Consider the following 25028-nt stretch of genomic DNA (forward strand, 5'->3'; position numbering starts at 1 on the left):
TGGACGTCTTGTACAGTATCATTGTCTCTGGACGATTGAGTGCAGCATTTTCCTATTGCACCTAGCGCATAAATATATTACGGTTACTTTTTTGTTAAATACTGTCACCAGTCAGTGTCCATGATTACTGCCACACCAGTCATATGGTGACAGTATGTAAAAAAAAAATGGTGAAAAAAATCAAATTTTATTTAATTTCTTTCTTTTTTCAAAAAATTGTGACAAAAAATACAACTTAAAACTCAGCATGTATCTTACTAAACACCTTGGGGTGTCTACTTTCCAAAAAGGCATAATTTGGGTGGTATTTATACTATCCTGGTATTTTGGGGCCTCAAGAAATGTCAGAGCATTAATTCTAGGCCCAGTATTCATGGTTAATTGATGACATGTAGAGGCGTTTAACCACTTGGCTACCAAGCACTTTTACCCCTAACTGTCCAGGCCAATTTTCAGCTTTCAGCGCTGTCACACTTTGAATGACAATTGCACGGTCATGCAACACTGTATCCAAACTAAATTTTTATCATTTTTTTGAGACAGATAGAGCTTTCTTTTGGTAATATTTAATCACCACTGGGGTTTTTATTTTTTGCTAAAAAAAGAAAAAATTTTGAAAAAGTTTTTCTTAGTTTCTGTTATAACATTTTGCAAATAAGTAATTTTTCTCCTTCACTGATGTGCGCTAATTAGGCTGCAGTGATGGGTACTGATAGGTGGCACTGATGGGCACTGATAGGCAGTACTGATGAGCAGGCACTGATGGGTGGTACTGTTGGGCATTGACAGGCATCACTTGTGGGCATTGACAGGCATCACTGATGGGCACTGAAAGGCAGCACTCATATATGGCACTGGTAGGCAGCAATGATTGGAACTGTTAGGTGGCACTGATAGGCGGCACTGAAAGGCAGCTCTGATGGGCACTGATAGGTGGCATTGATGTGCACTGGTAGGCACTGAAATGTAGCATTGATGGGCACTGGTATGTGGCATTGATGGGCACTTACAGGTGGCATTGATGGGCACTGACAGGTGGCACTCATGGGGCTACAATGATCATCAGTGCCCTGATCATCAGTGTACATGTCCCCTCTGAGGAATGCCAATTACCAGCTCTCCTCTCCCCACAGGCTGTCAGAGTGAGGCGAGGACTGCCATTGTGATTGGACACAGCTGATCACATGACAGAGCCGACGTCATCAGCTCTTTACAGTGATCGGTGATCCGCTGTGTCCTAGGGGCGCACATTCACAGTTTATGTGGGAGGACGTCGTGTGGGAGGACGTAACATGGGCAGACCAATCAGGTCAGTCTGTCCATTTTTCAGATGGACCTGATCGAACCACTCATTGTTCTCTATGGGGAGGTGGATGTAAATGGACATGTGTCCATTCACACCCACCTGCATCAATCTGCTAAAAACAGACAGATTGAGGATCCATTCCCCATCCATCTAGCAGATCTGATTGGATGACAGTCAGATGTAAACGGACAGGTGGCCCATTTACATCTGACCAACCCATAGAGAGCAGTGAGCTGTGTCTGTGTCAGCTCTGTCATCCGGCTTCTCAGCGGGGATCAGCGGACAGATTCCCTGCTGAGCAGGTGGATCTGCTTGATGAATTCCATACGTGTGAAAAGACCCTAAAGCATTACCTATGGAAAATTTAGGGTTCTGACGTTTGTTGCCTTTTCACAGTTGCACACAATTTTAAGGTTTGACATGCTGAGTATATATTTACTTTGTGCAGTCACATTTTTTATATTTCACCAAAAAATGATTTGTGTTTTTGTGCCCTAAAATTAATTTTAGTTTTATTTGTTACTAAAATTTAGCATTTGCTAAATTTTTGTGCTAATATCATGTGACATAAAGAATTTAAACTACCACTATTTCATTCTTCAGAGTGTCTTCAGAAAATATATAATGTTTTGAGGGTTTTATGTATCTTCATGCCTAAAATAAACGTCTGCAAAAACGGCTCTGGCAACAAAAGGGTTACACCTCTGCCAAACACAATCCTAAAAGAAAGGTGTCCTGTAAGACAAGAGGTGGTATACAGTGGCATCTCTAGGGTTGGTGTCACCTGGTGTGGTAAAACATGGTGTCACCCCCCCCCCCCCACACCTCAAACAGGCCCCTGTAAATATTGCAGTTGATGCCGAGTCGTTCGCTGTCATGGATGGGGGTGAAACCATCGCAGTGGGATATCACTTCCTGCTTGAGGGTATCACCCTAGGCTGCCATTAGAAATCAGCCCCTTCCCTGCCTCTGTCTTCTGCTGTGGAATTATCCACATAAAACTATGGAAGCCCACATCACAGCTTTGATAAGCCTAGCATTATTACATAAACGGAGTCACTGGCCCTCCATGCCTGGGTATTTTCTGCAGTTTTCATGTTGAACAGAGTGGTGTTTGCAGTGATCAGCTTTTATTTATTTATGTAAAAGCTTTATCCAAAAAGGAAAGAAAACTGTTTGCTGTAACTGCTTATAAAGTGTTAGCTGGAGTTCAGCTTCAATTTGTTAGTGTATCTAAATGTGCTAGTACACCTAACCCTCTCCTTCCCCCACACTGACAATGCTGCTGTCCAAATGTGCCCCCTATGGTCCTTCATCCCAAGTGGGGGTGCTCTAATATAGTAGATGTGTTTCTGGACAGATCACCAAAAGAAAACAAGGAAAAAAGCCTAAAAAAAAAAGAAAATCAATGCAGCCACCACATATAAGGATTGGTAATCTGTACTATAATACGTGTTTGGTTTTGTGTTTAACACTGCTTGACCCTAGGTACACACTTATGCTGAATTCAGTGCATTTCCCATTTTGCAGAAACGCACTACAGTCCATTTAACATGATTTCCTATAGATCTAGTTCACATCTGTGCATCTTGAACCGATGCATTTTTTTTAAAGGGTCATGGAGTTTTTTTTCCTGTAGCAGATTATGTTTTGCATGTAGTAGACTTCAATGGACCCACACCAAAAACACAAGTGTTGTGTTTTTTGTGCTTTTTTTGCTATTAGAAAAGCATGACAGTTCTGTTCATGTAGTGTGATTTTGATGCGACTTAACCCTAACCCTTGCTCTTTACCCAAACATGCGACTTTGGCCACATAAAGGTTCTGGCACTACTTTGATGCTACTTGAGTGCCAGTGTAAAGTCGCATCAAAGTTGCACTACATGAACAGAACTGTCATCCTCTTCTATTAGCAAAAAAACCCCACAAAATGCAGCAAAAACACATGTTCAAAAATGCAAAATGCATTACAAAACGCATCAACTGCAATCTGTATAGATGTGAACCTAGCCTTAACCTCTTCCCTCCGCCCTATAGCAGACGTACTGCTACAGGCTGGCAGGGTTGCGCAAAATCACGTATATATACGCGATTTGCATTTCCAGCACTGCCATTGGCAGCTACAGATATCAATCACTGGGTCCCAGCTGGAGATTCCCCGCCGGCACCCGGTGATTGCTGAGAAACAGTGACAGGGGAGAGATCTGTGTGTAAACAACACAGGTCTCTCTCCTGCCAGCAATAACATGCTGCTGTGTATTTCTCTGCACAGCAGAGAAATACACAGCAGCATGTTTCCCTAGTAAAACACACAGCACATAATGTAAAACAGCACACAGTTAACCCTTTGATCGCCCCAGATGTTAACCCCTTCCTGCCCAGTGTCATTAGTACAGTGTCAGTGCTTTTTTTTACTGTATTAGTGTCATTGGGATGTCAGTGGCAGTTAGTTCCCACCAGTGTCAGAATGCCCGCCATTACTAGTATAATTTTTTTTTAAATAATTCCAGTATATATACCATTTGTAAACACTATAACTTTCACGTAAACCAATTAATTTACACGTATTGGGATTTTTTTTAGCAAAGTCATGTAGCAGAATACATTTTGGCCTAAATTTATGATGAAATTTGATTTTTTAATTGGAAATGTTTAATAGCAAAAAGTCAAAAAAAGTTTTTTTTTTCAAAATCATCAGTCTTTTTTTTGTTCATAGCACACAAAATAAAAAATGCACAGGCGATCAAATACCACCGAAAGAAAGCTCTGTTTGTGGGGAAAAAAGGACGTAAATTAAATTAGGGTGCAGCGTTGCATGACCACGCAATTGTCAGTTGAAATAACGCAGCGCCGTATTGCAAAAAATGGCCTGGTCAGGAAGGGGGGTAAATCCTCTGGAGGGCAAATACTAGGTAGATATCAGTGCAGGCCTACATATAGACAAGAAATGGCTGCAAAGAGGCTACTGAAGAACAACAGCGATGAGATGCAACAAAGAATGTAAGACAGGAGAACAGAATATTATTTTAACACATTTTTTTTTAACATACAATGATGCTTTTAAAATGCAAAGAATGCATAGTTCTAAAAATATACAGGTTTTATTCTGAAGATGAGTGATGTAAAAATCAGTGAGTTTTCCATCCCAAGATCCCAGCCATAGAGCTCTTCCTGGAAATCACTGCAGTGTTCTCGACCCTCCCCCCACAGCCTGCAATACCGCCAGACGCCCAGATAGTGTCGCTGTCCTATTCCTCACTTCCTGTCTTACCGGAGCCGTTCTGTACTCATGCGGGTACTCGCTGCTCTCGGGCCTCGGGAAGGGATGAACTCCATATTGCGTGACTGGCAGACGTGAGGGGACCGAGGCCGGAGCGGAGCGTCATTGTAGCGTCTGGTTGTGTGTGTTGGGGCCGGAAGTTGATGTGAGGTTGGAGAGGTAAGTGGTACCCTGTTTGTGAGGTACATACCTGGACCTGTGGGGGGGTCGGAAAAGCCTGTGGGCTCCTTTCGTGCATTCTGCCGGGCGGGGGGGAGGGGGACCCTCTGCTCAGCAGTAGGGGGTGTGGATGAGGCAGGGAGTCTTTTTGCCTTCCAGTTGCTGGATAACTAGAAGTCCCAGCATGGCCTTAGCTGAAGCCCAGCAGGAGCCTGTAGGGAGCTGCCCTCCCTAGTGATGTAGCTGGGAGAGATTGTATAGATGGATGAAGGTCAGAGGAGGGCTCACTCAGTGTATGTAGAGGTCATTCAGTGTGCAACCTAACGAGCAGGGCCCTGTGTTTCCTATTGTAACTGTAATGTCAGCCTTCATTTTGTACAGTGCTAAAACTGTTGGTGCCATAGAAATCCTGTATAATAATAATACACAGCACCTCCTCCTCAATGGGAGATCATCTATACCATCCTCCAACAATGGTCTGCAGGTTACTCAGGGTCCTGAGAGCTGACCATACACATTACCATCTAATATCCACTTGCTATCCCTCTGAAAAGTGATCTGTGCTGGATCGTTTTTCTGAGGCATAGAACATTCAGTGAAGAGGTGATAGTCACCACCTCACTGCTTGTTTTAACCCTGTAAAGCAGGGGTCCTCAAACTTTTTAAACAGGGGGCCAGTTCACTGTCCCTCAGACTGTTGGAGGGCCGGACTATAGTTTAAAAAAAAAAAACTATGAACAAATGTGGACACAGTACAGGAGATGACCAGAGACTGCGGACATAGTACATGTGAGGACCAGAGACTGCGGACAAAGTACAGGAGATGACCAGAGACTGCGGACATAGTACAGGAGATGACCAGAGACTGCGGACAGTACAGGAGATGACCAGAGACTGCGGACACAGTACAGGAGATGACCAGAGACTGCGGACAGTACAGGAGATGACCAGAGACTGCGGACACAGTACAGGGGATGACCAGAGACTGCGGACACAGTACAGGAGATGACCAGAGACTGCGGACATAGCACAGGAGATGACCAGAGACTGCGGACATAGCACAGGAGATGACCAGAGACTGCGGACATAGCACAGGAGATGACCAGAGACTGCGGACATAGCACAGGAGATGACCAGAGACTGCGGACATAGTACAGGGGATGACCAGAGACTGCGGACGCAGTACAGGGGATGACCAGAGACTGCGGACGCAGTACAGGAGATGACCAGAGACTGCGGACGCAGTACAGGGGATGACCAGAGACTGCGGACGCAGTACAGGGGATGACCAGAGACTGCGGACGCAGTACAGGGGATGACCAGAGACTGCGGACGCAGTACAGGGGATGACCAGAGACTGCGGACGCAGTACAGGGGATGACCAGAGACTGCGGACGCAGTACAAGGGATGACCAGAGACTGCGGACGCAGTACAGGGGATGACCAGAGACTGCGGACGCAGTACAGGGGATGACCAGAGACTGCGGACGCAGTACAGGGGATGACCAGAGACTGCGGACGCAGTACAGGGGATGACCAGAGACTGCGGACGCAGTGCAGGGGATGACCAGAGACTGCGGACGCAGTGCAGGGGATGACCAGAGACTGCGGACGCAGTGCAGGGGATGACCAGAGACTGCGGACGCAGTGCAGGGGATGACCAGAGACTGCGGACGCAGTGCAGGGGATGACCAGAGACTGCGGACGCAGTGCAGGGGATGACCAGAGACTGCGGACGCAGTGCAGGGGATGACCAGAGACTGCGGACGCAGTGCAGGGGATGACCAGAGACTGCGGACATACAACGGTGGCGGGAATACTGGGCCAGCCGCTCCATAAGATGCACAGACATTTCCCCCCAGGTGTGTCTTATGGAGCAAAATGGTGCCCCATCATTGGTGTCAGTGGGAGGAATAGTGCCCCATCATTGGTGTCAGTGGGGGGAGGAATAGTGCCCCATCATTGGTGTCAGTGTGTGAGGGGGGGGGGGAATAGTGCCCCGTCTGTGTCAGTGGGGAAAGGGGATAGTGCCCCATCATTGGTGTCAGTGGGAGGAATAGTGCCCCATCATTGGTGTCAGTGGGAGGAATAGTGCCCCATCATTGGTGTCAGTGGGAGGAATAGTGTCCCATCTTTGGTGTCAGTGGGAGGAATAGTGCCCCATCATTGGTGTCAGTGGGAGGAATAGTGCCCCATCATTGGTGTCAGTGGGAGGAATAGTGTCCCATCTTTGGTGTCAGTGGGAGGAATAGTGCCCCATCATTGGTGTCAGTGGGAGGAATAGTGCCCCATCTTTGGTGTCAGTGGGAGGAATAGTACGTCATTGGTGTCAGTGGGAGGAATAGTGCCCCGTCATTGATGTCAGTGGGAGGAATAGTGCCCCGTCATTGATGTCAGTGGGAGGAATAGTGCCCCGTCATTGGTGTCAGTGGGAGGAATAGTGCCCCGTCATTGGTGTCAGTGGGAGGAATAGTGCCCCGTCATTGGTGTCAGTGGGAGGAATAGTGCCCCGTCATTGGTGTCAGTGGGAGGAATAGTGCCCCGTCATTGGTGTCAGTGGGAGGAATAGTGCCCCGTCATTGGTGTCAGTGGGAGGAATAGTGCCCCGTCATTGGTGTCAGTGGGAGGAATAGTGCCCCGTCATTGGTGTCAGTGGGAGGAATAGTGCCCCGTCATTGGTGTCAGTGGGAGGAATAGTACCCCGTCATTGGTGTCAGTGGGGGAAGGTATAGTGTTCCATCGTTGGTGTCAGTGGGGGGTGGAATAGTGCCCCATCGTTGGTGTCAGCGTGAGGAAAGTGCTGCCGATAACTTGCAACTGTATGTACTCCGTGGTCTGCTGTGTCATTGGACATAGCTAGTTGATCACGTGGTAAAAGGCCACTGTGTTTGGCCTTTTATCTCATCACGTGATCAGCTTTGTCCGTAGGACACAGCGATCATGGAGATCGCTGGGTGCACGGGGAGGGTGCGTTCTGGGAGTACGTCATATAACACCCTCCCAGAACTGGAGCACTGCGCTGTAGCTGTCATTCGGCTATAGCGCTGTTGGCAAGTGGTTAAGCAGGCCATAGATTATGCAGTTTTCTTTCCTTCCATCATGGGTGGAAGGACAAGACAGTCAGTGATGATGGGCAGGATCACTCCCGCAGCAATATTGTGTTCTGTCAGTGGGGAGCCTTCCCGGCTGGATGAACATAATGATCACTGCTAGCGGCTATAGTCACCGGCAGTGATCTTATGCAAAAAATCCAACAGGCTGGTTTATCTGAAATAGATCGATGGATCAACTTCAGTACAACCAGCTTGCCCATAGATCTATGGCTGGCTTAACCACTTCAGTACTGCGCACTTTCACCTTCCTTCCTGAGCAGGCTGATTTTCAGCTTTTAGCGCTGTGAAACTTTGAATGACAGTTGCACGGTCATGCAACACTTTACCCTAATGAAATTATTAGAATTTTGTTCACACAACTAGAACTTTCATTTGGTGGTATTTAATCACCATTGGGTTTTTTGTCTTGCTAAATAAAACGAAAAGACTGAAAATTTTGAAAAAAACATCCCACATTTTTCCTCATTTGTGTTAAAATTTTGCAAATTTTCTTTCTTCATAAATGTAAGCCAAAATGTATTCTGCTACATTTCTTTGGTGAAAATAACCCAAGCCGGTGTATATTATTCTGTAAGAATGTTAGGGAGTCCACAACCTCTGGTGTATATATTTCTGAAAATCGCTCAAACCTGATATACTGATGGCCGGTCTCATTTCTTGTGTCCCAAAAAATGCATGGACAGTACAAATACCCCCCAAATGACCCATTTTGCAATGTGGACAGTCTGAGGTATTTCATAAGAGGCATGGTGAGTTTTTTTAAGTTGTAATTTTTTGTCACAATTTTAAAATATTATTTTTGTTTCCCTATTTTCTTTTGTTTTTTTGACATACGGTCACCAGTGCAGTACAGTATCGTCATATAATTGGTGTGGCGTTGATCAGGGACACTGACTGTGACAGTATGCCAAAAAAAAATACTTTTATTATTATTCAAATCCTAATATTTTTTAACATACTGTGATGAGAGCAATATAGTGTTAACATAGTAACATTGTACTACTCTGAGCAAGTGATCAGGATTTTTTTTTTTTTTTTTACACACTATGATTGCTTATACCTGTGAATTTCACTGATAAGCAACCAATTTTCTTCAATAAAATTGATTCATTTAGTATTTACTATTGTTGTTAGTTGTGGTTTGTCACAGCTAATCACATGGTACAGGTGGGATGTGATTGGCTCTGTCTGTACCATGTGATTATTGTGACCAATCACATAGATCAACACAATTGTACACAATGGATGGCATGAATGAATTCCATCCATTGTGTACAGTTGTCATGGGATCTGCTGTGATTGGCCACAGCGATCACATGGTACCAGCAACTGGTACACTGATTGGCATTCACTGTGTCCGGTGGACACAGCGGGTGACAGATTGTGCTGCAGCGCGGACTGGGGAGGACGTCCTATGACGTCCACCTGGAACGACAAGTGTCCCACCCACCTGTCATTTGACAATAGGCGGTAAAACTGCGGCTCAACTGCATAATTTGTTTTTTACCACCCCTGGCTACAAGTGTAAACAAGCCCTAGGATCCATTCACATCTGGCTCTGACAGGATCACTACAGTGCAAATCCTTTTGCATTGCGCAGTTGCCTTTTTTTTTTGTAAATTAAGTTTATTGAAATGTCAAACAGACATTTCATTAAGTTCAATTGGCCACCATGTGGTGTGTGGATTGTCTTGCACTGCGCTGAAAAAAATGTACTGCATGCAGTACCAGAGCCAGGCACACAGAAGACAGGGAATTTTGCCTTGTCGTGCAGTGGGACTGCGCTGGAATACCCGCCCAGTGCAGTCCTATCTCATCTGGTGTAAATAAACCCTTGAAGTATAACTAAAGGCAAGACTTCATTCTCTTCAGTTCTTTGGAGGATACATCTGCTTTTTAATCACTAAATGGTAGAGATATACCCTGTCAGAGCTGTGTCCTCCGATGAATGCAGAGAAAAAGATATTATAGTGAGTGCATATTTATGAAAATATAATTTTTTTTTTTTTTTTTTGAATGGAGTGGTAAAGGGTGTGGAGGCAAGTATACAAGCAAGGTGAGGTTATCCCAGCTCTCGTTAAAGCGGAATGTCACTCATAAATTGAATTCTCACTGGTTCCTTCCTCTGTAAGATGTTTAATGTGTTTTATTGTCATTTGTCTTTTTCTGACATTTTGGTAATCATTTTTCTCTTGGGTCCCAGTGCAGTAACAATCTTCTTGTTTGGGTCCTCAAATTAAAAAGTTAAAGAACCCTTGCTCTACGCTGTTGGTAAACCTAAAGAAGATTGTATAATCAAAGCGTGCTGTGTACCAGTTTGATTGTACTGTATCCATGCAACATGCCAACAGCTGGCTTCAAATGTCTTGTCAGCCCTGAAGTGCAGAATGTGTGATTGGAACAATATAGTGTAAATGGCAATGATCTGCAATCACCTCCATGGCCACAGGTGTATAAAATCAAGCACCTAGGCATGCAGACTGCTTCTACAAATATTTGTGAAAGAATGGGTCGCTCTCAGGAGCTCAGTGAATTCAAGTGTGGTACTGTGATAGGTACTGTGCAATAAGTCCATCTGTGACATTTCCTTGCTACTAAATATTCCACGGTCATCTGTTAGTGCGCAGAAGTCGCCAACTGTCTGCAGAGTCAATAGCTAAAGACCTTCAAACTTCGTGTGGCCTTCAGATTAGCACAACAGTGTGTAGAGATCTTCATTAAATGGGTTTCCTTGGCCGAACAGCTGGTGTGGGGTTGCTTTTCAGGGTTTGAGCTTGGCCCCTTAGTTCCAGTGAAGGGAACTCTTAAGGCATCAGCATACCAAGACATTTTGGACAATTTCGTGTTCCTAACTTTGTGGGAACAGTTTGGGGATGGCCCCTTCCTGTTCCAACATGACTGTGCACCAGTGCACAAAGCAAGGTCCATAAAGACATGGATGAGCGAGTTTGGGGTGGAGGAACTTGACTGGTCTGCACAGAGTCCTGACCTCAACCCAATAGAACACCTTTGGGATGAATTAGAGCAGAGACTGCAAGCCAGGCCTTTTCATCTGACCTATCAAATGTGCTTCTGGAAGAATGGTCAAACATTCCCATAGACACACTCCTGAACCTTGTGGACAACCTTCCCAGAAGAGTTGAAGCTGTTATAGCTGTAAAGGGTGGACCCACTCAATATTGAACCCCACAGACTAAGACTGGGATGTCATTAAAGTTCATGTGCGTATAAAGGCAGGCATCTCAATACTTTTGGCAATATAGTGTATGTTCAGATTTTTCAGAAGTAAAATGGCTGATGAAAATCTCAACGTTTAAAAATGGGCAGATATTGAAATTGCTTAGAACTAATTTACGCTGTCATTTTTCTACGGAACTCATTTACAAAATGCAGCCCTGCATGGTTCCATTTATTCCTATGGAACGTAAACCCTGTGAAAACCATTGGCAACATGTCAGACTTTTTACTTAGGGGTTAGTAACGCAGTTTCTTAGCAAAAGTATGTTGATTCATCAGGCTGTTAGTGTTTTGCTGTAAATATTGTAAGTGAGAAAATGCAAACTGTGACAAACATTTTTCTGTGCCAGTATTTGATTGTGATGTCTTTAATACTTTTAGATTGATGCTGGTTTGACATATCTGATTAGAACTTCCTGAAGAATTCAGCTGTATGAGTGGACCGAAAACTGTAAGTTATTTGTGTACTAGTACGCATTCTGCTGTTAGATACAACTTTGCAGTTGTGTTTAGTTCCTTTTTTTTAATGTCTTATCACAGATCAGATGTATGGAAGAGTTTTCTTGGGTAATCTCTTTTGCACCGTATCCATTTAGGGTTACAAACTTTCATTCACTAGCTCTCATATTTAAGGACAAGTTTAAATTTGATTGCTGTAAGGCAGTGTCGAATGAAACAAACACTTTTTTAAACAAATAAGGGCCATAGTCATTTCCTATTATACAGTCAGGTCCATAAATATTGGGACATCGACACAATTCTAACATTTTTGGCTCTATACACCACCACAATGGATTTGAAATGAAACAAACAAGATGTGCTTTAACTACAGACTGTCAGCTTTAATTTGAGGGTATTTACATCCAAATCAGGTGAACGATGTAGGAATTACAACAGTTTGCATATGTGCCTCCCACTTGTTAAGGGACCAAAAGTAATGGGACAATTGGCTTCTCAGCTGTTCCATGGCCAGGTGTGTGTTATTCCCTCATTATCTTAATTACAATGAGCAGATGAAAGGTCCAGAGTTCATTTCAAGTGTGCTATTTGCATTTGGAATCTGTTGCTGTCAACTCTCAAGATGAGATCCAAAGAGCTGTCACTATCAGTGAAGCCATCATTAGGCTGAAAAAACAAAACAAACCCATCAGAGAGATAGCAAAAACATTAGGCGTGGCCAAAACAACTGTTTGGAACATTCTTAAAAAGAAGGAACGCACCGGTGAGCTCAGCAACACCAAAAGACCTGGAAGACCATGGAAAACAACTGTGGTGGATGAGCGAAGAATTCTTTCCCTGGTGAAGAACACCCTTCACAACAGTTGGCCAGATCAAGAACACTCTCCAGGAGGTAGGTGTATGTGTGTCAAAGTCAACAATCAAGAGAAGACTTCACCAGAGTGAATACAGAGGGTTCACCACAAGATGTAAACCATTGGTGAGCCTCAAAAACAGGAAGGCCAGATTAGAGTTTGCCAAACGACATCTAAAAAAGCCTTCACAGTTCTGGAACAACATCCTAAAGACAGATGAGACCAAGATCAACTTGTACCAGAGTGATGGGAAGAGAAGAGTATGGAGAAGGAAAGGAACTGCTCATGATCCTAAGCATACCACCTCATCAGTGAAGCATGGTGGTGGTAGTGTCATGGCGTGGGCATGTATGGCTGCCAATGGAACTGCTTCTCTTGTATTTATTGATGATGTGACTGCTGACAAAAGCAGCCGGATGAATTCTGAAGTGTTTCGGGAATATTATCTGCTCATATTCAGCCAAATGCTTCACAACTCATTGGACGCTTCACAGTGCAGATGGACAATGACCCAAAGCAGACTGCAAAGGCAACTAAAGAAGTGGAATGTTATGCAATGGCCAAGTCAATCACCTGACCTGAATCCGATTGAGCATGCATTTCACTTGCTGAAGACAAAACTGAAGGGAAAATGTCCCAAGAACAAGCAGGAACTGAAGACAGTTGCAGTAGAGGGCTGGTAGAGCATCACCAGGGATGAAACCCAGCGTCTGGTGATGTCTATGCGTTCCAGACTTCAGGCTGTAATTGACTGCAAAGGATTTGCAACCAAGTTTTAAAAAGTGAAAGTTTTTGATTTATGATTATTATTCTGTCCCATTACTTTTGGTCCCTTAACAAGTGGGAGGCACATATGCAAACTGTTGTAGTTCCTACACCGTTCACCTGATTTGGATGTAAATACCCTCAAATTAAAGCTGACAGTCTGCAGTTAAAGCACATCTTGTTCGTTTCATTTCAAATCCATTGTGGTGGTGTATAGAGCCAAAAATGTTAGAATTGTGTCAATGTCCCAATATTTATGGACCTGACTGTATTTTTCCTATTTGCTTTGCTACATTTTATTCTCTGTTTACATACAACCATGGTGATGTAAAATTGATATTTGTATCTGCTTTCAGATTGCAGAAATATGAATGAACATCCTAAGAAACGGAAAAGAAAGACTTCTTTTCCATCTCGGTATGCAGGACAGACAAGTGCAAATGCATCACCAGGTAAAGTGTTCACAACTGTGTACGGTGCATTGGTTGGTTAGCTAAATCTCTAATCGCAGTAATGAGGAGACAAATGGGGAAAGAGGAGGTCAAAGCACATACACTTTAGTTGAAGTTGGTATTTCCATAAATGAAACCCCAATGTTTTGAGGATTTTGGGTTGCTATAACAAAAAACTGAAAATGCAGGCAGACATGCTTGTGCCTGCTATTGCATTCACGTAGCTGCACTTTAAACATCTCTATAGATTGAGCAGCTGTAAAGTGGCAATACAATGCTGGCGTTCTGGTTACTTGCATGTCAGGACCAGATCCAATGAGGCTAGAAAACCAGTGCATCAAAGCAAACTGGTAGAGTTAGACATCACAGGTAATAGAATAAAAAAGGACCTGGCTTGCTTCCATTGGCTTGGATTCTATATTGTAGTTTTTATAGTAAGCTCTGTGTGCAGTTAAATCAGGGTAAGTATTTTCAGTATAGAACAGGAGTATGTACAACCGTGCAGATTAACCTAATTCTGAAATTCAGTTAAAAGATTCTTTTTATTGCAGATATTACTTTCACTCCGAGAGTGTTTGAAAGTAGGAGGAATACAACTTGGAGTCATGGGAGCACTGGATGCCATTTTGCATTCAATGTCTGTGTGAACATGGCCTCAAAGAATTAAAGTACAAATCAAATGTTTTTCTTGTGGCTACTTCAGATGTATGCGCTACAGCTTAGCAGGGAAAAAAAAGTATGATTTTTTTTTTTTTTTTTTTTTTTTTTTTTGTAATCAAAGCATATTAATTGGGCCAGTTAAAATAAATAGTAGATATGAAAATGCATACATTAGGAACATACATTTACCGGCCACTTTATTGCTTGGTAAAACAAATTACTATTCAGCTAATCACATGGCAGCAACTCAATTAATTTAGGCATGTAGACGTAGTGAAGACAACTTCAAACCGAACATCAGAATGAGGAAGAAAGGGGATTTAAGTGACTTTGAACATGGCATGGTTGTTGATGCCAGACGGGCTGGTCTGTGTATTTCAAAATCTGCTGATCTATTGGGATTTTCACACACAATCATCTCTAGGGTTTACAGGGAATGCTCCGATAAAGAAAAAATATCCAGTGAGTGGCAGGTGTGTGGACGAAAATGCCTTGCTGAGGTCAAAGGAGAATAGTCAGACTGGTTGCTGTGATAGTCAAATGGTAGGGTTAGAATTTGGCGTAAACAACATGATACAAGGCAGGATGGATCCATGCTTTCAACTGTTCAGGCAGGTGTTGGGGGTGTAATGGTGTGAGGGATATTTTCTTGGCACCAGCAAGGTGTACCTGAAGAAGTGGCCGGTGAGTATATTTTCTTGAATTTTTTTATTTTTTTTGCGTAAAGAAAAATAGATGTCAAAAAGATGCATTACTGCATTTGTAAAGCCGTGGAAGAGCCACAGGTCTACTTTGACACACACCCTGTGTGGGCAGGGAGTTATTTTGTATCAGAGGTATGGTGGTTATCGCTAGCTATTAAAAAAAATAATGGGTGGATGTGTTTAAAAAGACCCTTGCTCTTTAAAGTGTGAATTGTAACAGTTTCAAGAATTGACTGTGTGATTTGGGTAAATTGTCAATGACATTTTAACATTTTTATACTCTTCTTCAGATGTTACTGTTCCAATCAAAACTGTGGAAAACAATGGAATATTTTTTGACCACTGTTACAGTGTGTGTTCTATACTACAAGTTGACCCTAAAATTCCAGAAACGGAGGGTAAGTGACTAATTGTCTGTCTTTTTTTTTTTTTTTTTGTGGTTGAAAAGGCGCAAGGTTTTTTACTTTCATGCATGCTATGCATGAAGGTAAAAAACCTGTGTACAGCAGCTTACCCCCCCAGCCCTCCCTAATACTTACCTGGGCCCCATCACAATCCAGCGCACAAGAGCAGCGACTCTCTGGGGCCTCTTCCTCATGGGGTTAGCCAGTGAGGTGAGAGTGGGGGTGGGTGTGTGAATGGACACCCAGAGCAGTAGCTCGGGAGCCCCCATAGCAAGCTGCTAACTCTAGGAGCACTCTGCAGGAGAGAGAGGCCAGGAGTGTCAGCTGGGAATCCGAGAAGAGGATCGGGGCTGCTCTGTGCAAAACCACTGCATAGAACAGGTAAGTATAACATATTTGTTTAACCACTTGCCAACGGCGCTATAGCCGAATGACTTCTACAGTGCGGCTGTCCAGTTCTGGGAGGGCGTCATATGACGCCCTACCAGAACGTGCCCCCAGCAGCGCGCACCCTGTACTGTCCATGATCACTGTGTCCTATGGACACAACTGATCACATGATGAGGTAAAAGGCCAATCACAGCAGCCTTTTACCACATGATCAGCTGTGTCCAGTGGCACAGCAGATCACAATGTAAATACTGAGGCTATCTGCACTGATAATCAGGGTACTGATGACCGGTGCCCACCAGTGCTGGCTATCCGTGCAGCCTTAACACACATCAGTGAAGGAGAAAAATTACCTGTTTGAAAAATTTTATAATAGAAACAAAGAAAAACGTTTTTTTTCTCCACATTTTTTTGCTTTTTTTTTTTGTTTATAGTGCAGAAAATAAAACGCTAGTGGCAATTAAATACCACCAAAAGAAAGCGCTATTTGTGTGAAAAAAAGTATACAAATTTAATGTGGGTACAATGTCGCATGACCACGCAATTGTCATTCAAAGTATGACAGCACTGAGAGCTGAAAATTGGCCTGGGCACGAAGGGGGTAAAAGTGTCCAGTAGGTTAAAGTGGTTAAAAAAAATGCCATTAATATCACTTTAAACTATTGTTTGCAGGATTGTTTTAGGAAAAAGGGGCTTTTTTTTTTTTTTTTTTTCTTTTTCTTTTTTTCAATTCAAAAGGTTTTTACATACAGTGTATACAACTTTTCGGCACGACAACACTCGTCCATAATCCAAAAGACAAAGAAAAATAGCAAACAGAACAAGAATTTAAAAAAGTACCAAGAAAGGAACTTAACAAGTGTTCTCTCCAGATGATGACTTAATCAGATTGCCATAATAGCACATGTAGTGGGTATAAATAGTAAGTACCACCAAAAATAACAGCATCCAGTTCAATAGCTTGCTGAGACTCATAGCAGGTTACAGCAATAATAGAGCAAATAAGGTGCCCCTAGTATCAGAATGTCTAATATGAAGTATACAAAATAAAATAGTTGAATGTCCTGAAATAGAAGGTAATGTACCCTCTTCTATAAGTGAGTGCAGAATCATGTGTTTTTCATAGCTCCATAAGGGTCAACCATCTACGCTAATAATGAACTGTTACCACATTGCATGTGTCAACCTGGTTATACAATAAAGTCAAAGTTAAGGGGCATCTTTAACCACCCTGAGACTGGCTAGCATACATTTACTTTGATAGCTTAAAGTGGTTATACCGGCATGATGCTTCCTGCCGATTTTTTCTTTCTTGTAAAAGCAATCCTAGCTGCTAATTGCTTTTACAGGCAGTGGAAGGTGTTTTTCAGTGCAGTCTTTTCTTGAATTTGGCCTGTTGTGGTTAAAACAAAACGTGAGGATAGACCCAATGGAGCAGTCTTTAGTCCTGGTTCACACTGATGTGATGCGGAATTCGCAGCAATTCCTGTGTGTTTCTCCCACTGCATCATAATCTCACTCCATTCTTGTGAACCGCAGTAGGTATCAATGTTAAAGTGGTATTAAAGGTTCGACTTAAAAAAATAAAAATAAAATCCATACTGATGAATATGTTATACTTACCTGCTTTACGCTATGGTTTTGCACATAGCAGCCCTGTCCACACAGAGCCTCGACTCACCCCCCTCTCTCGGCTCATTGGCTGACTGGCTGTGATTGACAGCAGTGGGAGCCAGTGGCACCCACTGCTGTCTCAGCCAATGAGGAAAGGGAGTCCCGGGACAGCCAAGGCTCTCCTGCACATTGCTGGGTCAACGGGGCTCAGTTACGTATTGGTGGGGGGCTGCTACACACAGAAGGTTTTGTTTTCTTCATGCATAGAATGCATTAAGATAAAGAAAAACTTTGGGCCTTTAGAACCACCTTAAGCACTATATACATTTGGCATGAAGGTGTGAGAGATACCATCTGCTGTGGGGTGGGGGGGGAGCAACACACAGAAGGTTTTTTTTTTTTTTTTTTTTTTTTTACCTTCATGCATCAAATGCATGAAAGTAAAAAAAAACTTCTGCCTTTAAAACCACTTTAAGTTAATGACACCCCAGAATCAGATTACAAAACACAGTGCAATTGGCTAAATTGGATCGCTTGGGTGTAAAACCTATGCAATCCAATTGTAGTGCAACAAAAAAAAAAGGTGACAGCACCTTTTTTGTGTGGTGCTTTGCTATTTGAGCCATACAGAATGAATGCACTAGATGCAGTTCAGTGCTTTTTTTTCTGGATCAAAACTGCATGAAAGTGTTTTCCATGTATTCCAATGGCCCTAGTTCACACTATGTGCAGTCGGTTCCGGGTGCAGAAAAAAAGTGGAACATGCTGCATTTTTTCTGCACAGAACCATACTGGAACATAGCAAACCTCATCAAAACTGCACCGGAACTGCGTGTGGTGTGAACTGTAAGCAAAAATGTATTCGGAATGCATCCGGAGTGCATTTTTGTAGTGTGAACTGGTCCTTAAATCGCACTGCAAAGAATGACAGGTGATTTGAACAGGAATGCGGTGCAGTTCATGTCTAAATCACAAGCGGTTCCCTGCACCACATCAGTGTGAACCTAGACTTAAAGCCCATCTACAGTCCCCCCATTCACCTCACCCAGTTTGATTTAACATATGCAGTCAGGCACTTACAAAAGATCTACAGAATGCTACCCTTGTGTACTTTGAAACTAGGTGAATATATTATGAATGATTCCTCTTCCTTAGAAACCAGGTTGTAATTTAAATTTTTTAGAACCATAATTCCACAGTCCTTGGCATTAGTCTAAAAATGTTAGTAGTAAAATGATAGAAAATAAGTTATGGTAGGGTGGATTATTTCAGCTATTGTGTATTATTTGAATGAAAAATGCCACAGTCCTGTAATATGAAAACCCAGTAAAAATGTGTTGAAAAATAACATGCCACAGGTTTTTAGACATCCTTTCTTAGATCAGGCTGTCATTGTAGTGCTCCTAGAATAAATATGTTGCATTACGTATTGGTGGTTAATCTCAGGTGTACCATGTAAAATTGTAGACACCCAATTAAGACAAATATGCAGAAAAGTGCTACTGATATGATCTTGCAGAGGCCAGCAGCTTTTTCTAACAGCAGTATCTACATGGGATTGGTAAATAACATGTTTTGTTTGTTCTGCAGAGGAACAACCTAGTACCAATGGAGACAGTAGGGAGAATTGTGAGTCTCCAACAATAATTCCTCAGCCAATCCATGAAGATGCAGTAGTAGAAGTCCATACTGAAGAGCCGGAGTGTGTTCCTTCACCTGTAACAGAAGAAGAAATAAAGGACATCCCACTACAAATACATGAAAGTCCAGAGAGCAGTCCCTCCTCTAACCTGACAACACCACAAAAATGGCCACTGCTCAGGGCCAACAGCGCTGGTCTATTCCGTTGTGACCAGTGTGACTACAACAGCAAATACTTTTCTGATCTAAAACAGCATATGATCTTAAAGCATAAATGCACAGAGTCTCACCTCTGCAAAGTGTGTAAACAGAGCTTTTCTAGTGAAGACTTGCTCACGGAACATGAAAAGGTACATGAAGAGGATCAACTGAATTGTAAGCACTGTGACTACAAGACCAGTTCCTACGAGAGTCTCAGTCAGCATGTGACAGATGCCCATTTTAACGACTTTCTTTACTGGTGCGAACAATGCGATTTGCAGTTTTGCACGAGTAGTGAACTATACTTGCACTTTCAGGAGCATAGTTGTGATGAACAGTACTTATGCCAGTTCTGTGAGCACGAGACCAACGATCCGGAAGATTTGCACAGTCACGTAGTGAATGAACACACCTGCCGTCTTATCGAGTTAAGCGATGCCTATAACAATGGAGCACGTGGAGAATTCAGTCTCCTAAACAAGATCAGCTTTGATAAATGTAAAAACTTCTTTGTCTGTCAGGTGTGTGGCTTCAGCAGTAGGCTCCACACCAATGTTAATAGGCATGTAGCAATAGAACACACTCGTTTTTACCCACATGTCTGTGATGACTGTGGGAAGGGGTTTTCAGGCATGTTAGAGTACAGTGAGCATTTAAACTTGCATTCATCAGAAGGTGTTTACCTGTGCCAATATTGCGAGTACTCGACAGGGCAGCTGGAGGACCTAAAAACTCACTTAGATTTTCGGCATTCTGCAGATCTGCCCCATAAGTGCACAAACTGCCTTCTGAGGTTTGCATCTGAAGAAGAACTTAAAACTCATCACCAAACACACGAGAAAACAAGTTAGAGGATGCTGTCCAGAAAAAAAAGGTGTTTCTGGGCCAAGCAAAAGCAATATGCTGAGATTGGGTTGAGAGCTAAACACTTAAACACATCAGGCATCCTAGCTTCTTGTTTTTCAGATCATATTGTCAGAAATGGATAGAATGTGTTGGGAGCAAAATACTCTAAAACAGAATTTGTCTTTCCCACGAATGTCATTTGTGCAAAGGTTAAACACTCCTATTTCGAATGCAGTAGATGTATAACTCATTCTAGTGAAAGCATTGAAAATAAATCATATGCATGCTTGGTGGAGATATTTATCAGGTTATGTCAGAGGATTATTTTTATATTCTCTCATGGCATTTTGTTTTTGTTGTAACGTTTGACTAGTGTATGTGTAAGTTTATGATGCGCTGGCTTGGTGTATGGAACACTTGGCATGGAGTCTAATGAAGATGACTTGAAGCAAGATATTCATCTTTTCTGTGCATGGATGTATTAAAGTGGGAAGGCTCTGTTGGTTTTACTGAACTGCATTTTGTAAATTTGTGTTGCACAAGTGAATGTTTGTATGTGATTGCACAGCATCCAGCTAATGTATTCCAGAATTTGTGTGGTTAATTAATGTGCTATATATAGTAACTTGAAATAATTTTTGTCCAAATCAAGCAGAATGTCATTAAATATTGTTGTGCGAGAAAACCCCCCCCACAAAAATAGAAAAGCTTGCTCTAAACTGTAGTATGAATTATAAAAAAAAAAAAAAAAAAGTGTTTGGATTGTTATTGTCATGCACTTAAAACAGGCCTCCTCATTTTTGATTTTCAGCAATAAATGTATTTTCTTTATAACTTTCTGTTATACCATCACCTGGTGGTTGTTAGTTGGCAAATATGTTGCCAAACGTATTGGGACACCCCTCTAAATCATTGGTTCTACAAACATTTGTGAAAGAATGGATCACTCTCAGGAGCTCAGTTAATTCAAGCTTGATAGGTTCCCACCTGTGCAATAAGTCCACCCGTGAAATTTCCCTGCTACTAAATATTCCACGGTCAACTGTTAGTGGTATTATAAGAAGAAGCAACTGGGAACAACAGCAACTTGGCCACGTAAAATGACAGTGGCATCAGCGCATGCTGAAGCGCACAGTGGTCGCCAACTGTCTGCAGACTCAATAGCTAAAGACCTCCAAACTTTGTGTGGCCTTCAGATTAGCACTACAAGAGTGCATAGAGAACTTCATGGAATAGCTTTCCATGGCCGAGCAGCTGCATCCAAGCCTTACATCACCAAGTGTAATGCAAAGCGTTGGATGTAAAGCACACTGCCACTGAACTCTAGAGCAGTGGAGACGTGTTCTCTGGAGTGACGACTCCAGTGTCCAGTGACACGTCTCTGTCTGGCAATCCAATGGACGTATCTGGGTTTAGTGGTTGCCTGGAGAATAGTACTTGCCTAACTGCATTGTGCCAAGTGTAATGTTTGGTGGAGGGGGGATTATGGTGTGGGGTTGTTTTTCAGGGGTTGGGCTAGGTCCCTTAGTTCCAGTGAAGGGAACGCTTAAGGCATCAGCATACCTAGACATTTTTAACAATTTCATCCTCCCAACTTTGTGGGAACAGTTTGGGGATGGCCCCTTCCTGTTTCAACATGATTGGGCACTGGTGCACAAAGCAAGGTCCTTAAAGACGTGGCTGAGCGAGTTTGGAATGGAGGAATTTGACTGGCCTGCACATAGCCCTGATCTCAACCTGATAGAACACCTTTGAGATGAATTAGAGTGGAGACTGTGAGCCAGGCCTTCTTGTCTGACATCAGTGCCTGACCTCACAAATGCGCTTCTGGAAGAATGGTCAAACATTCCCATAGACACACTCCTAAACCTTGTTCACATCCTTGCCAGAAGAGTTGAAGCTGTTATAGCTGAAAAAGGTAGGCCAACTCAATATTGAACCCTACGGACTAAGACTGGGATTCAATTAAAGATCATGTGCGTTTAAAGGAAGGCGTCCCAATACTTTTGGCAATATACTGTGTATATATACCCTATTTTACAAACAGAAATTAAGACAGGCTACAGAACAGTGATAAAGTATAACAGAGAGCAGGTATCGTTATCCCCTCTCTGACACATCTGTGTTTACTGCACCCTGTGTCTGCATTTTAGTCATTCATAATATGCAGGCCATGGTGCTCTGTGGTATCATAACACACTGTAAAATGACTTTGAACAGGTCATGCAAACAGAGGGCACATTTGTAAAGCACAACTGTGCATTACAAATATACCTGTATGTGATTTTTGTGATAAGCTTATACTGCTGCTTTATAGCCTTTAAGTGTTGTTACTCTGACAAACCCAACTGCAAAATATCTTAAATGTCTGATTTTACAGTAAGGCTTCATTCACATTAGCGCGTATCCAAAATCACGCAAATTCCAGTGCAACTTCGATACGACTTTACATTCTTTGGACCAAAGTTGCATCAAAAGTCCCACCAAATTAGTGCGTGCACCTTTTCAAAATTGCTTACACATCATTGATTTCTGCAAGGCTCTAGTGAATAAACTGCTCCATTCATTCACACAGATACAGCCCTGTAATTGGTACATATCTGTTCTCTGTGCAGTCTGTTGAATCTTTATGGTAAACACATTTTCATATAGTTTAAAAACTAAGTCTTTGCCTTTCTTTAGTGTATTCTGCCTCTGCAGATTCATCATATGAACATTTAATGTTAAAGTTAAACTCTAGCCAGGTTTAAAAAAAAAAGTACTTTTTTATTTTTAATCGCCGACAGTGTAAGTACGTGAATCTGACCTGCAATCAACCTCTTGTAGTACTGTACAGCAAGCCTGGAGTGTGAGAAGAGGAAGCAAAGCAAGAATCAGTTCATGTGATTACAAGAAGCATAGTGACTGAGAGATGAGCTTATCACTGTGTTGTTTTCAGAATGACCTGGCCTCAAAAGTAGTGGGTTGAATGATGCTGGCTTTCAGGCTGAACATTTACCAATGAAAAAAAAGTTCTATTCATAACAAATAATTGTATAGAGAGTTCTTATTCCTTTCATAGGAAAAAGTAAAACAGTAGTAACAGCCTCTAGTTCTGCATTGGACAACAGAATTGCTACCATCTTATGAACATAAAATATTGGAAATAAAAGCAATTTTATTTTTTAGCTTTTGTTTAGATAGAGTAGGGAGGAATATCGAACACCTGTCACTTTTTGTTGCTGTTTGGGCCCCCTTCTGGGAGATTCACCCTCTCTATTTGTCCTGTTTACCATTATCAAAAAGTGAAAAGAAAAAAAAAAGAAAAAATTTTGGCTTGACGTTAGAACAGCAATAGAGGGAAATTCTTACCAAAGGGTTCTGGTGACACACTGGCTTTCCTTCATTTTGGAGGGATTTCCTCTCCCTTACTGTCTTGGTTTTGGAGCAGGAGAGAAATCTCCCCAATAGGACACAGATGGCAAAAAAAAAAAATTACGGGTTATAATCCTCCCTTTGCCTTTTAGTTACAGTTTAATGCCCACCATAGCCGGCAGACCTCACTTTGCCCAGCAAGCACTACTTGTAACTCTGCTAATGAAAAACATCTAACACCCTAAGATCTGTATGTGATTCACTTTCTCATCCAGATCTCATATCCGTGTGTTCATTTCTTGCATCCCTTCCTTCTTCATGGTGTAATACAACTCAATACTATGACCAGGGGACATGTAAACTTTATTTTAAAGGAAACCTGAGAGAAATGTACAGGCCACGTTTGCTGTCCTGTGAACATTTTAGCTGCCTGGCTGTCTGCTTCAATATTGGGTCACTAGCCTAGAACAAGTATGGGGTTTGTGATTCAAAATATTGAAGCCAGGTAAGTAGCATTCTTGAAAGAGCAGCAGTGGCAATTTCTTTATTTCCCCCTACAGAATCCTCTTAGTATGTGCACATGGACGTGGATTAATCCAGACATTAATGGGCATGGAAGAAGCGGTCCCTCTGCAGCAGTCTGACACGACACTGCTGAGGCAGAGCTAGAGCCCTCTGTTCAGCAAAGTTCATTTTATCTGATTAACTGAGAGCTCTAGTTTTGGCCCAGTTGGGAAGGGGCTGTGTAACGATTATGCGCTATAGGGACATGGAACCTGTATGTGACAGCCATTTTTGTTTTTCATGAGCAGTAATTTTCCTCCCTCCTGAAAACTGGAATTTGTAGCTGTAACGTTTAACAAACTTCAAAAGAACCTATCTTAATTAAAACACAAATAGACCCAGTGTGCAGACCTGTCCAGGGTTGTAAATAACTAATTAGTCTTGGCAGGATGTCTGTTTCCACCAACCATGGAAAACACTTTCCTCTGCCCTATCGTAAAACAATAACTCAGTCAAGCAGTCACACATGACATTAGGGCCATTAGAGCTCTAGGAATGCAGAGTGTATCATAAAACGTCTATTTCACATGTAACCATTCAACATACAATTAATAGAATTCAACAGGAACAGGGCACATTAATATTAGGTATATATTTGAATAGGGAATATCATACCGAACAAATCAAGGTCATACCTGACTATGTTAGCACATAGAAAAGGGGAAAAAGCAATCTCTTCCCTTCTGGGTGACAAAGGTACGCTAAACCGGATGATTGGTCAGTTGTTCTCAGGCAACACCCCTTTGATATCATAGAAAAGGGACTGACCAGATCTAGTAAACAAGCTCTCGTTTAACATCAACCAAGAAACATCTTAATGGACTTGAGAGCCAAAACAACTTTTTTGCTCGGACAATTGGACCCTGCTAAAACCAGGACTTTGCAAGTATTCTGTCTTCTTAACTCCTTTCTTTTATTTCTCTGTTGCATTATTGTTCTCTTTGTAACATCCCTTTCTGTAAATATTTTAATTGTACCATTTTGACCTGTTTAGTAATAAATCTTATTTTGAAAAGTGTTGAAAA

The 25028-nt window shown here is 42.3% G+C and overlaps 1 protein-coding gene across 1 annotated transcript; it reads left to right on the forward strand.

The window, feature by feature from the left end:
- Positions 1-4570: 4570 nt before the first annotated feature.
- On the forward strand, positions 4571-25028 carry ZNF639 (zinc finger protein 639). The gene is made up of 5 exons (XM_089675543.1): positions 4571-4745; positions 11477-11546; positions 13530-13625; positions 15280-15387; positions 18988-25028. The coding sequence occupies exons 3-5, from the start codon at positions 13541-13543 to the stop codon at positions 20088-20090; spliced, it is 1296 nt and encodes a 431-aa protein (XP_089531669.1). The 5' UTR covers positions 4571-4745; positions 11477-11546; positions 13530-13540; the 3' UTR covers positions 20091-25028.

The sequence above is a fragment of the Staurois parvus genome, unplaced genomic scaffold (genome assembly GCF_062004578.1).
Source record: "Staurois parvus isolate SC_StPar_1 unplaced genomic scaffold, SC_StPar_1.0 ptg000155l, whole genome shotgun sequence".
Lineage (NCBI taxonomy): Eukaryota > Metazoa > Chordata > Amphibia > Anura > Ranidae > Staurois > Staurois parvus.